Source organism: Eptatretus burgeri, chromosome 4 (genome assembly GCF_056783735.1).
Source record: "Eptatretus burgeri isolate ZD-2024b chromosome 4, Ebu_testis_v1, whole genome shotgun sequence".
In the NCBI taxonomy this organism is placed as follows: Eukaryota; Metazoa; Chordata; class Myxini; order Myxiniformes; family Myxinidae; genus Eptatretus; species Eptatretus burgeri.
Window position 1 is genome coordinate 14,635,261 of NC_140964.1, and position 15,000 is coordinate 14,650,260.

The 15,000-nt window shown below is 44.3% G+C and overlaps 1 protein-coding gene across 10 annotated transcripts in view; it reads right to left on the reverse strand.

The window, feature by feature from the left end:
• Positions 1–2,196: 2,196 nt before the first annotated feature.
• Positions 2,197–15,000, reverse strand: part of LOC147027513 (cyclic AMP-dependent transcription factor ATF-2-like) — a 156,575-nt gene continuing 143,771 nt past the window's right edge. For 9 of the 10 annotated variants that reach the window (XM_085876984.1, XM_085876985.1, XM_085876983.1 and 6 more), the window contains 3 exons: positions 11,438–11,601; positions 9,993–10,101; positions 2,197–5,766 (listed from right to left, as the gene is read on the reverse strand). In XM_085876984.1, the coding sequence (XP_085733110.1) occupies positions 5,522–5,766; positions 9,993–10,101; positions 11,438–11,601 (518 nt within the window). In that variant the 3' untranslated portion in view covers positions 2,197–5,521. The remainder of the gene's footprint in view (positions 5,767–9,992; positions 10,102–11,437; positions 11,602–15,000) is intronic. The other variant, XR_015057071.1, reaches the window with a different exon arrangement.

The window sequence follows — 15,000 nt, forward strand, 5'->3', positions numbered from 1 at the left end:
TTCCTCCCAACCCCCCCCCCCAATAAATAAATAAATAAATGAATAAATAAATAAAATACATAAATAGGAACGCGAATAATGACATTTAAATATACATTCAGATAGTACATTATTTTGGCTCAAATAAAAGTCACAGTAGACACATGCATTGAATCGCATGTCTTAATTTTATGGAATTATGTGCTGAAGGCAGAATTGAAGAAAGCACTTCAAGTGAGATCACATTGACATCATCAAAACCACCCGCAATGAAAATGAAATGAGCACGTACACAAAACTACCTTATTAAAATAAGTGCACAGTTAGAAGTGTGGCATTTCCTTTATCCACAATTATTCCATAAACCTGATTTAGTCTAAAGAACGTGGCGGTTCCAGCCAGCTATAAACACCGTTCTATGACAAACGTACCCACAATAACGGCATCATCGCTCGATGCGTGTGGCGGTCGGAGTATGAATTTAAAATAAAGATGCATTAAAAATACCATCTTCACAAACACCGAGCAATACAAGTGAACCAGGTGTAAGAAAAACAAAACAAAACACTTTGCTGAACTCAAAAATCACCTTTTCTAAATAAATAAATAAATAAATTTAAATAAAAATTTCGAAGGACCGATAATGTCAACACAGCTGTTGCCAAAAGTGCAATCATCCTCACCCCCCCCCTCCACAAATATACAATGAGGCACAAGAAGGGAAAAACAATTCAACCCTGTTCTGCAAATAAGGAATCAAAATCCCCAAATGACGTAACACAAATTATAGTCTTCTATTAAACGTATATGCAATTTACCTTAAGTGGCATTCCTCTTCCTTTCACTCTTGCAAGTACTTTTCCTGGATCAGGTATTCTACAAAATTAGAACTTTGCAAATAAAATTTACAAGCAACGTGGAAAAGTGTGTTTCAACCATGATGCAGAAAAGCAGCAAATTTCACCGGTCTTGTTTTGTAATATAATAGCAACTGCAATTAACTAGTGCAGGATAGAACCACTGGGTTAAGGGTACAATTGGAGTGTCAACCCTGGTGTTGGTTTAAGATCTTAGGGTCTTGAGTTTGAACCCCCTGTCGAGCAATTAAATAACACAAGGCGGGATGACTCAGCCTGTCATCCTTCTGAGGTTGGCAAAGTGAGTACCAGCTTACTGGAAACGGGGGCACTGCATCAGCGGCACAACCACGCTCCCAGTAATGATGCAACCAGCAGCCATAGGCTGCATACGGCTTTTTTATTTGAGCGTTTTAATTAATTCTCTTCAATGTGCTTGCAAACCTGTGAAGGTACAAAAGGTTCCACCAAATAGATATATTGGTGAACGTTGCCGATGGCTCGAGGAGACGGGCGTGCGCTCGAGTACAAGTCGGGGATTCTGGTTTTTTTTGCTTTTTAATGTAACTCAGCCAGTCATGGCAGGCCTGAAGAATGAGGATCGCTTTCAAATTTCACGGACTCGACTTATTGGCAGAAAAATGATGTCATCCATTTTCTCTGACATCAGCAAGAATGAAGAGCACCACGGCACTAAGTGGCAATCGCACCCGTGTTTGCAATGCTCATGTTCATCACAGTTGTGTGAATTTTGGCAATGTAGGAGGAAAAAAAAGTTTCTCAAGGAGCGTTTGAAAGAGGAGGGGATTCTTCAGTGTTTTTCTTCCAATATAAAATTGCTTTCAATAAAGTTACAAGATATATTGCCCAATGGTCGATACAAAATCCACAATATTCCTTGCATGATTAAGAAGAAGAAGAAAAAAATCTCCTTGGATCATCCCAAAAGTTCTGTCACTACACTTGTAGCTTTTGAAAAAATCTTGATGATCGCAAAATTACACGTTCTTCTGTCTCATTATTTACTGATATGTCTAATAAATATAAAGTTTCTCACACAATTGGTTTTATTCAAGAATTTTAAGTTAATTTTATGTGGTACCAATGATGTAGCTATGATAGAAAGCTTTAGTAAAGAAGACTTCCAAAATCTTGTTAAACAAGAAAGAGCAATCAGAGATTGCAGACCCTCACCAAGACTTGTTTTGTGTGGTGTATTTTGTGTGGTGTTTCTGTACTGGTGTGTTATGTAATAAGAGACATAACTATAACTGCCACTTTATAACTGCTGGCAGTGATGACCGGGTAACAAGACGTCCCACTTTGATTGGACACCTGACCCTAACCTATGATGTTTAAAAAAAAAGAAAAAAAAATTCAATTGAATTTATAATGGGATTAAAGTAAATTGAATTCAAATCAAATGGACGATCAAGTAGGTACAGTCCTGCATTGGAGTCACAGAAGGAACCAAAACAAGCAAAAAGCAAAGATGAAGTCATCAGGAGGAACCTGGATAGGATTCACATTTCAGCTGCTACTCCTCTACCTTCAAACCCATCCAGGCACAGCCAAGTGAAACTTTTTTTTTTTTTAAATCAAAAAGAAACCAGATCAAAAAAATTTAAATAATTCTGGCTGCCAGACCATGTGTCTGATCAAGTTGAAATTTAACACGTGTATTTCCTATCACTACTAGTATAGATCATAATTGTGAAGTTTCATGTCGATTTGATAAAGCAGTTCCAGAGAAGACATTATTTAATATTTTTCTTCAATCCAATATGGCTGCCAAACCATGTGACCTATCAATTATTCCTTAACAAACTTGCACACCCAAGGCTTGGGGTACATTTGTGTGAAATTTCCCCTCTATCTGTCCAGCCATTCTAGACAAGATTTTTTTAGAGGTTTTTAGGGTAAATCCAATGTGGCTGCCAAACCATTTAAACTATGACGTCATATGTGTGAACCTTTTGTTCCTCATGGATAGAGGGTCATATGTGTAAAGTTTCGCCTCAATCTGTTCAGCCACTTCAGAGAAGAAGATTTTTGAAGGTTTATTTTTAAAACAATATGGCTGCCGAATCACGTGACCGATGGATGACGTCAAATTTTCTATGTGGACCATTTTATCCCTAGATGAACCTCAAAAAATTTGATACTGATCAGATGTAGCGTTCTGCATATGCAATTATGACGCCATAACGAAGGCACCGATGACATCATTTTAAAAAAAATCACACGAATTCCCCATGAGAAGTACTTGCTATGTGTCAAGTTTAAGTTTTTCCCTTGGTGTAGTTTCAGAGAGAGGTCCAAAGTTTTTCTATTTTTCCAACATGGCTCCCACACCACATGAGCTGTGACCTCATAATTATGATTAAAACATTCTACATGAGTAGTCGCACCTGTGGTGAAAATTTCGTCTCAATCCAACAAGCGGTTGCGGAGAAAAACACGAAAGTTCTGTGCGGACAAACAAACAAAAAGACAGACAGACAAAGAGACAAACAAACAAACAAACGCACCAAAACGCAATACCTTCTGCTTCGGCGAGAGTAATTAATAGCGATGGAAAATAAGATGTGAGACCTATTATGAAAGAGTTCTGCTGTTCTTCCCGACACTTGTCTGCACTTCCAAAATGTTCATCGATGGGATCATCATTTCAGGGAAGAGACATGGATGTGCATGACTGGTCGCATTGAGGCAGGCATTCCAAAGGATGATGCAAGGATAATGTGTGTCCCTTTCAAGATCGGTTTTGTATTTCAAGAACTTACGACAAAGTTGATAAAACTCGAGCATCACCATCACTGAGGATCTGGGGAGAAGAGAAGTGATCGCACAATGCCCTCATGGAGGAGAAACTGAATCGCCTTGTTCTGTGTCTTCAACATCTCGAGGTTTTTCATAGGGAAAGAGATTCCTTTTGGAATGCATCATTGCTGTGGACGAAACCTGGTGCCAGGACGACGAGCAAGAATGGGTCGCATTCGGCAAAGTGGAAAGGGCAGAGTTCTTGAGTGTCATGGAACCTTCGTGTCACTTCACTTTTCTTTGTAAGGCCACATTGGAATGTTACTATACTCGGCAATTCCACAGGTGCGAGTCAGTCGAGACTATGACCATATGGTTTTGCGCATTATCACCTGAGACCCACAATGCACAAAAAGTGTCCAGCTCTTCTGAACGACGTGAAAATACTGTGCCGTATGCAAAACACAATGTCCTTGACCTGTTAAGAGTCTTGGGAATGGAAAGTTTTACCTTACACATCATATTCACCAGACATATGTCAACGGGACTTTCATAGAGTCCGCAAACTGAAAAACAAGCTCAGAAGACGACGTTTTGAATTTGCTTAAAGAGGTTAACACAGCCACACCCACGGTGGTAAAGACGATTCAGAAGGAAGGCTTCTGTGCTGGAATGGAAAAGTTGCTTGAATGCTGGATGAAGTGCAATAAGGAGGAGAATAATATGACACAAGCTTGTTATAAAGGTACGATGGAGGTGTGGTGACAGAACTTTTGGATCGAACTTTGTAAACCTCACCCAGCAAGCTCCAGAAGTAGACCAACTCTCCAATTGGTCTCGGTAGTCACAATCAAATCTGTGGCCCATCCAGCTCTGTGACAGTGTTGGCAACAATGGGTCGAGAAAGCTCCACTCGGGAGGAGGATCCCAGGCATTTCAAAAGAGTGCTGAAAATTGAGGAAGTCGAATATAAGGTTATATTGGCAAAGCTCGTTAAGCAAATTATTTAAAGCTGTGTGCAGCATTTTTCTATTTCAGAAAACTAATGGTGTTGCTACAAATGCAGATTGGGAACGATACCAATAAGGATTTAAAAACTGCTCAAACACCACTCATTGTGCTCTTCCAAGTAGTTTTAGAAATAACTGATAGTAAAATTGTCGCTGAACAAAAAAAAAAAATAAAAAAAAAACATTTAATACACGCTTGTACCAATTTTAATCTGGATCTATGAATCGTGGATATTTAACAGCAGCCGGAAGAGAATAATCGTGTGTAATGGCAATGCATGTTATGCTTTGTGCATTCGGTGACTTTGTCATCCAAACTTCACTTCGGTTTCCACGTACGTCTGTTTGGAGGCGGTGAACCTACACTGTGGAGTGCACATTAAAAAGGTATGTTTTCTTGAGCAAAATGTAAATAAAAAGTGCAGTGAAAAATGATGTACGACAAGACTATAACGAAGGACAGAAAACGAAGATATGCTTTCATTGTATACCGAATGCTATTTGTGCTCAGGAACACTTTCCTGCTTGTCGTTAACTCGGCAAAATAAATGCAGCAAACGTTTTGTGGCCCACGACAGCTCATAACCAGCGAGTCGCTATCCTTGTACTAGCTTACCAGCGAGCAAGACCTGTAACCTCCAAGTATTCTGAATCCTCCAAAGAAAATCCTTCATCTGGCATTGAAAGCAAACAAGACGTGTGGATCACGGAACCTTTTCCCCAGTCAGCGCAGATGCATTGAAGTTTGGCTCCAAAAGTGATACTTCTTGTATTACACTGTAACCACATGGACGGTGGAGGGTGAGCCGGATATTCCTCGAGCCCTCTGAAATGGGAATTCAGAACTGGCTGTCAGGTCGATGCGTTTAATGCGACCCAGGTCCAAAACAGCAGTTGGTCCAACCATACTCATCACCTTATGCTATGATGAGTAGATGTGGTTACAAGGTTCCTATTGGACTGAGGGTGGTTTGCAGACACGGTGCTTTGCACAGCAGTGGAATTCACATTTATCGTTCTGCCACTATCTCCAGCCATAGTTATCTCAGACTCCCTGCTGGTGCTTGAACCTGGGGATGCTGGTTGCTCTTCAAATGTGCACAGTAAGCTGTCTGTTGTCTTGGTCTCCATGCCATCTGTTGGACCATTCATATTACCTGAAAAGGAGAAGACAAAAAGAGAAGAAGATGACCTTTTCATCAGAACGGGATCTACCGAAATGATTAGAACATTAGCAATTTATTTATTTATTTTTACACATGTCAAACAGTTTTAGGACATTTTGTTTTCCCATATATAATTCCAAGTAGTAACTACATCATCACCATAATCATCATACGGAAGTGAAAGGTAGTCCTGTTAAACTTTCCGATCATTCCATCAATAGGGTTGGTATATGTCACAACTACTTGAACATCATTTATTGCTAGGTGTGTATGTTTGGTGGGTAATCAGGGTAAAATTTGGTGAGAAGAGGACCAATGTTTGTCCAACCTGCTCTTAAATATTTGAAGTGATGGTAGTTACCACTAACTGAGGAAGGCGATTCCATTTCTCAGTTACTCCTTGACCGAAACAGTTCTTTTGTAGAACCGTACAGCTCCTCTCCAGAAACAACTTCAGAGTATGTCCTCTAGTTGCATGATATATCGCTGGAACGAAGAAGTGCTCAGGATCTGTGGCTACTAAGACTTTGATGATCTTGTAGACTTCAACCAAGTCTTCTCGTTGCTGTCTGTCATGAAGGGAGAACATATCTAGTTGTCTGATTCTTTCCTGATATGCGAGTTGACCGAGTTCTGGTATTAGCTTCACCACTCTCCATCTTATCGGCATCTGCTTTAAGTCTTGGATTCCAAATTACATTTCTGTATTCGAGGAGGGGACGGACTATCGAGTTGAAGAGTAGTGGGAAAGTTTCGTTCGTGAAGCGAGAAAAGGTCTTCTTGAAAAGACACATTTAATTGGCCTCGTTGACAGATGCTGCTACATGCGTATAAAAGGTGAGTTAATTGTCTATAACAACACCTTTATCCTGCGTAGAGTATGTTGCTGAAACCTCGTCTCCACTGAGAGATATGGTATGATGTTCAGACTTGGCATACCGAGTGTGCATTTGTTGCATCAGCATATGTTTCCTCCAATATTTTCCCCCCAGAAGTTATCACATCTTTCACTGTTTGTTGAACTTCTTCAAGTACTACATTTACTTCCTCTGTGATCTTATCAGAGATCTGTTCCTGAACTTATGTGAGGCATTCAGCCTGTCTTTTTCTCGGGTTTCACCACCACCCGAGCCACTTCACCCGCAACAGTCTTCGCACTGCGGACAACACCAATATGCACGGTGTTTCTCAACCACAAACAGTTTGTACAAATCTGGCGGTATACTCTGGCATTCCAAGCAGCACCATATTTCGCATGTTTCAAATTCGATCATTTGTAGAATACCTGTCTTGTTACAAAAACAGGACCTTAACTCATCTTTTTTTTTTTGGCCCATTTCCTCAACTCAATAGACTTTTTATTACCTGCCATGTTTTTTCTTTGTTACCGTCATCTTTATGAAGTACAGTACAGTGACGCGACCAGTTTTCTGCTTCACAGCCTGGCTTCCCATTTGGCCTTCGGCTGTAGCTGCCGTTTCACAATCTTCTCCTGTACCATGGGCTTGGTCAATGCCATCTTCTTCTTGCAATACAACATTCTCATCTGGTTTTGTTCTGTTATCCTTTTTCCCAAATAGAGATATTTTTTGACAGTCTTTGTGTTTTCTCCATCGTTGATCAGACCTGCTGTTTTTGAAAACCCAGATATTGGAATTCATCCCAGTAATTCTAGGAGAAAAACCTGAGAGGTATGTAGAAATAAAAACAAATAAAATTGCGTGATCCCAGCATTGTATAATTGTGTCGTCGTGTGGGTGGTATGCTGTTAACCCTGAAGGACAAAAATGGGAAAAATATTAAATGTGTTAATAAGTGAAATAAAATAAAGAGAAAGATTTACAAAGTATTTCAAAACATTGAACAATCCAAGTAAGAATCCAGATCTATGAGCGTTAAATGATTTCCAGTGGGGAAAATAAGAATCCATCCATTGGGACCATACCCTGTGCAGAGCATTGGTGCTGCCTAAGCAGTCTCCTTAGCTGTTGAGCACTATCCTGGATGGGTCACCACTCCGACGCAGGATACCAGCAAGCTGGCACTCATTTTGCCGACCTCAGAAGGATGACAGGCAGAGTCAACCCACCTGGTATTAATTCAACAGCTGAGTGGGATTTGAACTCGAGATCCTCGGATCCCAAGCCCACCACCCAAAGCATTAAGCCAACACCAGGCATACAATAAGAACCACAGCCGCAATTAAACGGAAATGGCAGTAAATTAATTGACAAAAAGAAAAATAGTGCGAGTTTGTCACATACTCCCGAAAACAATTGAAGCAGGAGAATCCCTGGTGATTGTCACAATGTATTTACAAATGTCTATTTGGTGGTGTTACGGTACAGTGTGATGTCAACGCTTGTACGACTATGATGCGATACGGAACAAAGTATTACCTATATATGTCTGTCTTATGTTTGTTGAGGTGAGACGTTTCTTCCAAAAGTAGAGTAAAGTGAAAAGGGATAAGTTATAATATTGTAGTTCGACATTAACCTGTGAAAAAAAGCCATTAGGGTTTGAGAGATTTCCAGTTTTACATATATATATATATATATATATATATATATATATATATATATATATATATATATATATATATATATATATATATATGTCTTTTAAGTACGAGTAGTTTGTAGAGGGAGAGATTTTTGTGAATATTTTCTCTCCGAGGATATATGAATGGGGAAGCAGAGTGAAAGCAGGGAACGAAGAAGATGAACAGCCAGTAAAGATTTGCTTTGTTATGTCCCAAGCAGTTTTGGGATGACAGCTTTTACTTTCATTTTGGAAGAAACTCATGGGTGGACTTTACCGGGCTACCAGTCTTGGATCAACCAATTCGGGAACCATAAGGTTTTGTGTCACTTGAGGATCGTCCAAAGATCGATCTTCCACCGGTGGTGTCGTGTCGCACAAAGGGTACATTGATGGGGCGAGAGAGTGCTTGCCGTGGTGCCCAGCCTTTCGTCTCTCCTCGATGGCTTGACAGATTGATGCACGTATGTGGAAGATTGGAAGAGCCTTCTGTGGGGTTTGTCCTCAAGCGAGAGGAGACTCGTGTGTGCGGAGGAGAGTACAAGATAATTTCCATGGAGGTGGCTGGGGGCAATCTCGAGCTGGGCAATTGTTGGTCTGCGCTCTTGAGTGGAAGGGGCCCGAGCCATGAGCTGGTCCCATCTGGTGACTTCGCTGTGGTGCTTGTGAGACTGCTCACAGAAGGTGGGGTGAGTTATCAACGCATTGGAGAGTGGAAGCAACAGGAGCGCAAGGTTACGGTGTTTGTGCAATGAAGGACTGATTGCCATTCAAGCTTGGAAGTGTACCCTGAATTTAGGATGGAGAGATTTATGCAGAGAGGAAGCGATTTAGGTTTAGAAGGCAAGGAGCTGTGGAAGTTTGTGGCTGAACAGCAGGCTCTGGTGAAGGAGCAAAAACACTAAACTCTCATAAAGGGAAATCGAAAGAGAAAGATGTTAACCCATCTTCCGGTTTGGAACCTGGATGGAGAGGAGGAGAAGATTGGGACCATACTCTGTGCAGAGCGTTGGTGCTGCTTAAGAAGTCACCTGGATGCTTGAGGCTGAAAGTAAAGGACATGAGCCTTAAAGTGAAGATAAAGAGGCTTGAGTTGAAATGGACACTAAAAGGCTCCAGAGACTATAAGGGAAAAGTAAAACACTCACTGATGCTAAAAAGGTTGTGGCTGAAAGGATAAGAATGGAGGTTTACAGGACAAGAGGCTCAAGGCTAAAAGGACAAGATTAGAGACCTAAAGGGAGGATAAGAGGGCCAAGGCTGAAAGAAATAAGTAAGCAAGAAGGTTTGAGGCCAAATTTGAGTTCGTGTCTCAAAGTACAGAGTATTCAACTCGGTCGCTCAGAGTATGTAAATAACTTTGCGCAGGCCAGAGTTCCAAAGATCCCTGCCTTTGTGAGGGAGCTAGAAGCTAGACAGCTATATACTGGTTTTGAGCAGTTCACCACGAGCAGTGAATGGGACAGGACAGGATGGACCTCCTTGCTCAGTGATTTGTTGACTATCAAAGCACTCCGTGTGGACTCCAGGCTCAGATGGGGCGAATGATGATTTTGACCGGTTGAAAGAAGCTCTTGTGCTTTGGCCTCATTGTGGGACATGCCAATAATGTCAATAAAAGTGTTGTCAAAAAAAATCCTGTGTCCCCCATGATGTATTTTGAATGCACTCACTTAAGTAGATCTGTGCTTCCTTCTGTGTGGCAGTCACTGGGCAGTCCTTGTGAGCCAGCAGCAAACGCTTAAGCTGAGAAAGTTCACTCCGTAGAACCTTCACTTCATTCTGTATGAAATAATGAATAAACAGCATCCTGTTATTTCCTCCACTGCAATGGCAAAGCGAGAAATTTAAACATCAGTCAGGCTTTCCACAGGGACTAAACAGTTTAATGCAAAAAGAAGATTGCTTTAAATCACTAGTCTTTCGGCTTATGATACTTGTAAGTCAAAGTCACAAAATCACAAACTAAAGATTCTCTGACGAGGAACCAATTTGCAATGAAACGGGTTGGTAAATTGTTGCTCATGTGCTCTGTGCACTAATATCCTCTGCTATGAAACCAATGGGCTAAGGTAGCAGTGGTTGCATGGTAAAAAAAAAAAAAAGAGAAGAATGTTGCGTTTCAATCTGGTTGCAACATGTGATAAATGGGCTATGCACGTAACATGTGCCATTGTGAAATCAAATATGAAATAAAGTATGAAATGGGGGCTGACGGGATGGTCTAGACTCTAGAGGTAAGCGGAATCGCCTCGAAGCGGTCAAGCCTGGGTTTGAATCCCAACCCAGCTATAAACTGTCATCCCAGTGTTTCAGGCAGCCAATGATGCTATTCCACAGCCTTGTGCTACATACAAAAGAAGATGACAGGCAAGGGCATTGCATAAATGAGTATATCCTCCTTCAGAGGGGCCTTCAGGCAACTGTCTCGACACGCTGGCATTCACTTCAGGTCAGGTCAGGTATGGGAGCATGCACCGACGCAGCACGTCACTGCGTCCACTTTCTGCCGGTACTCCAGGGGCCTCCGTATGGCCATCCCTCAGGCAGATGGCTGGTCCATCCCCATCAACTTGAGATGCCGATCAACCTGCTGCAACCACAAGGCATCTCATCGACCTATTGGCCTCCTCCACTCATGAGGGTCCCTTGCTGAGAAAATTTGGTAAGCAGGATCAGCGCCAGGAAAATGAGCCACATGTCCATGCAGCCACAGCTGACACTCACGGATTATACAAGAAACAAATCTCATCTGAGTCTCTCTCAGCAACCACTCAATGAACACAAAGTCCAACCAGCGACAGCCAAGGATTCTCCGAAGAGACCTGGTACCGAAGGAGTTAAGTCTCTGTCTCAGATCCCTAGTCAGAGTGCAAGTCTCACATCTGTAGAGCAAGACTGGAAGCACCGAGGACTTAAAGACTCAGACTTTCATTCTCCTGCATCGGTACCGATATGCCAGGCCCTATCAGTGGGATACAAAACAGAAACCGTTCAGCCTGGCAGATGTATGTGCTCTACCCAACTGCCGTTCTAGTTGTTACATATTTTAGGCCTTGCTTAATTGAAACATTTAATGAGCCCAAATACACAAAGCAAGGTGATGACTTCACCAGACCTGCAGTTGCCCATTGGTGCATGCCATGTCTTCAGCACGATGCTCTAGGTCCGTGACCCATGCCTTGCGTTTCTGGCGACAGCGTGAAGCTGCTGCTCTGTTTCGTTCCAGGAAACGACGCCGCCTCTCCTCGGGGTCTTCAATCGTGCACCGGCGACGGCGGCCTTTGGGTAAGCGTACAGTAGCAAAACAATATTGTCGGTATTTATAAAAAATACATTCAGATGACCACATTAAAAAAAATTTCTTATGGTAGATTTCATGAAATAAACTGTAAAAGTATCCCAATGTGAAAAGGATGGGAAAAATAAATGAAGAAACATGAATAACATCACACAGCGTAGAAAAAAAATGTGACAACATGGATACCTTGATAACGGAGGTGAATACTTAGACCTGCCTGGTCTCCGTTCCACCTCCTGAAATCTATGTGGGGATAGCTGTCATATATATATATATATATATATATATATATATATATATATATATATATATATATATATATATATATATATATATATATATATATATATATATATATATATATATATATATATATTGTTACGGCTGTGGAAGTTCGCATTACACCAAAAGGGCCCTCAGGTGAGATATCTCCAAAGGTACATGTGTAGTTAGCCCAAACCCGTTGTATCGAGGGAATTTATGTGATCCATCCGGGCTGCGACGCTTTGAGTTAGCCATTTTTCTGTTCTATCTTTTATTTCAAACACGCAGCATCTCAACAACCACGCCATCCCCATCACAGCGCCAACCACACTGCAACCACACCACCTCCACCATCTATGCTACCACATCTTCGCCACTACGTCCGCTTCCGAACGGCAAACAAAGGTGCCAAGGAGGGAACTGCGAGGATGCGCAGGTTTCCCCACCTGTTTCTCCCGTTTGACTTCCCCGCGCTTTGGAGTGGAGGAGGGGCGATTCAGGTCAAAGGTCAGAGGTCATGTGAAGGACGGGTCTCATTTTGGGGGAATAATTCTCTGGCCCAGAGCCAAAAACCGACTCCCCCGGCCCCCGCACAGGGCGGGGTGGAGAGAGGGCGTGAGGGAACGCCCTTTTCGGGAACCCTCTCGAAGGAAGGTGGAGCCGAGAACGGGGCGGGGCGAAGGGCGGAGCCCCGCGCTATAAAAGACGGACACGGGCGGGGCGTTCTTGAGCCTCTTCCTCTTGAGCCTCTTCCTCTTGCGCCTCTTCCTCTTGCGCCTCTTCCTTTTCGTCTTGGCTGGTGGTCTGGTTGGTCTTGGGTTGTTTTTTGTCGAGAGTTGGTCTTGGGGAAGAGGTCCTGCGCCCGCGGCTTGGCGAGCGGCCCTGTCACGAAGGAACAGACAGGAGACGCGGCAGCGCCCTTTGTGAGGTGGACCTACGCGTCCGGATGGGGAGTGCCGGAGAGGGTACGCCGGCCGCGAGAGAGGTCGGGGCCAGGCGCGACCACGCTGACGGTCGCGGGAGAGGGACTCACCAGCCATAAAAGGGAAGTCGCGACTTCTTTCCTTCTTTTCCTTTCTTTGCTTTTTGTATAAATGTGTGTTGGCGCCATCTGTGAAGTAGAACTGCGTAAGTGTTGCCGTGTGTCGGTCGTAGTCGGTTGTAGCTCTGCATTTGCTTTTGTTGCATGACTGTTTTAACTGTTATATGTGCATTTTTGACCGTATGGCTGTATATACGTGCTTGTCTGTGTGTGTGTGAATAAAATGCTTGCTTGTTGAACTGTTCCCGCTCTGCTTCGTCTCTTTTCCTTTTTATTGACCCTCCATCTTGCATCACGTAAGGGGTTCGTAGTGGGTTCAAGGTTCAAGGTGAGCGGGTGCCGGGGGTATTAGAAATGGATGTGGGAGTGTTAGAATCCATGGCCCAGGATGGAGACCCTGAGCAGGAAATGTTGGTTGTGCAGGAACACGAACTCCCCCAACTGAACCCAGAGCCCGAAATGGGTGCGGCGGCGGCTGCGGTGTACGACACCTCCCCTCCCCCTCTCCGCCAAATCCCCCCGATCCTTGCCGAATCGGCTCAGCCTAGTGCACTCAACATGGCGCAGTTACTTGCAATGCCCCTCCCCCTCTCCGCCAAATCCCCCCGATCCTTGCCGAATCGGCTCAACCAAGTGCACTCGACATGGCGCAGTTATTTGCAATGCTGGCGGAAATGATTAACGGATTAAACAACAAGGTGGATGGAAACGCACTCGAAATAAAAAACGGAATGAAGGAAGAAATGAAGGAAATGTGGGGTGAGATGCAGCAAATAGGCCGAAGCCTGCAGGCGGGCACGGTGAGAATGTTGGCAATAACAGGGGAGCTCAAAATGGCGATGCCACGTGTGGGAGCGAACGAGCTAGGAGGGAGTGCAACGGTTGTGAGGACCGCAATGGAGGCGGGTGAGGGAAAAATAATTTGGGGGACGTGATGGGCGAGAAGCGTGACGGTGACCGAGAGGGAAAAACTAAATGGGGTGACCGAAACGTGTGAGACGAGACACGAGGTGACGACAGAAAGAAGAAAAGAAATAATAGTTGAGACAAGAGAGATAACAAGGGAAGAGACGGAAATAATAGAGACGCGGGAGATGGGAACGATAGAGGGAAAACTACACGATCCAGACAGGGTTAAAGATGCACACACACACGGAGTTAGTGGAGGATGATGAGGGTGAGCTCGCGGAGCATGTAGGGACCCGGAGCGAGCAGCTGGATAGCCTCCTTCGGGAACGGAGGGAGAAGCTATGCTCCTTTGAGCTGATCATGACCAGGTGGGTTCGGTCGTGCTTTGCGAGGTCGAGGGGAGGAGTGCTGTGAACGGGTGCACGCCGAGCTTGGAGGGTGTAGAGGCCCCGGGAACCCTTGTGGGGACACGAATCCCCAGTGTGGTTGTCCCGATGTGTGTGGTGCAAGGTGTGAGTGCGACCGCGTGTATGGGTGAAGCCCCGTGTGTGCCAGAAGCCCCGTGTGTGAGTGGTTGGTGGCAAGTGTGCCGAAGTGCGTGCCTCCCAGCACGCCGTGTGTGGATGAGGCACCGTGTGTGGAAGGAGCCAAGTGTGGAAGGAGCCAAGTGTGCAAGGGGATGGATGGCACGAGTGGGTGAGCGGCCGAGTGTGAGGGAGACCGTGTGTGTGAGGTCGCTGTCGGTCGGCATGCAGGAGCACGCAGCCGCGTCTCCCGGTGTGAGTGTGATGGAGTGGAGTGTGAGCGTCGTGACACGCAGGAGTATGTGCGTGGAACGGAGACGGCGAAAGAGGGACAAAGGCCGAGGAGCAGCCGTAGCTGTTTCGGGGACCGCGCCGGGTTCACCCAGCAGCGAGCGTGAGGTCCGTGCTGTGCAACGCACGAGGCCGCCACGTGCTCGCTTGCGGGAGTGAAACCCGGTCCGGAAACGTACGCGGTGAATATTGCCGATCCCGCGACGGACAAAGTTTAGGCAGGATTATGGATTTGGACCGGACGGGTTCTCCACGCGAGCTTGTGTTATGCTCCAACGGGCAGAGCACATGTGTTCGCGTGGGGAACCCCTCGAAGCGCGAGGCTTGTGTTTTTTTTTATGCGCCGGGTG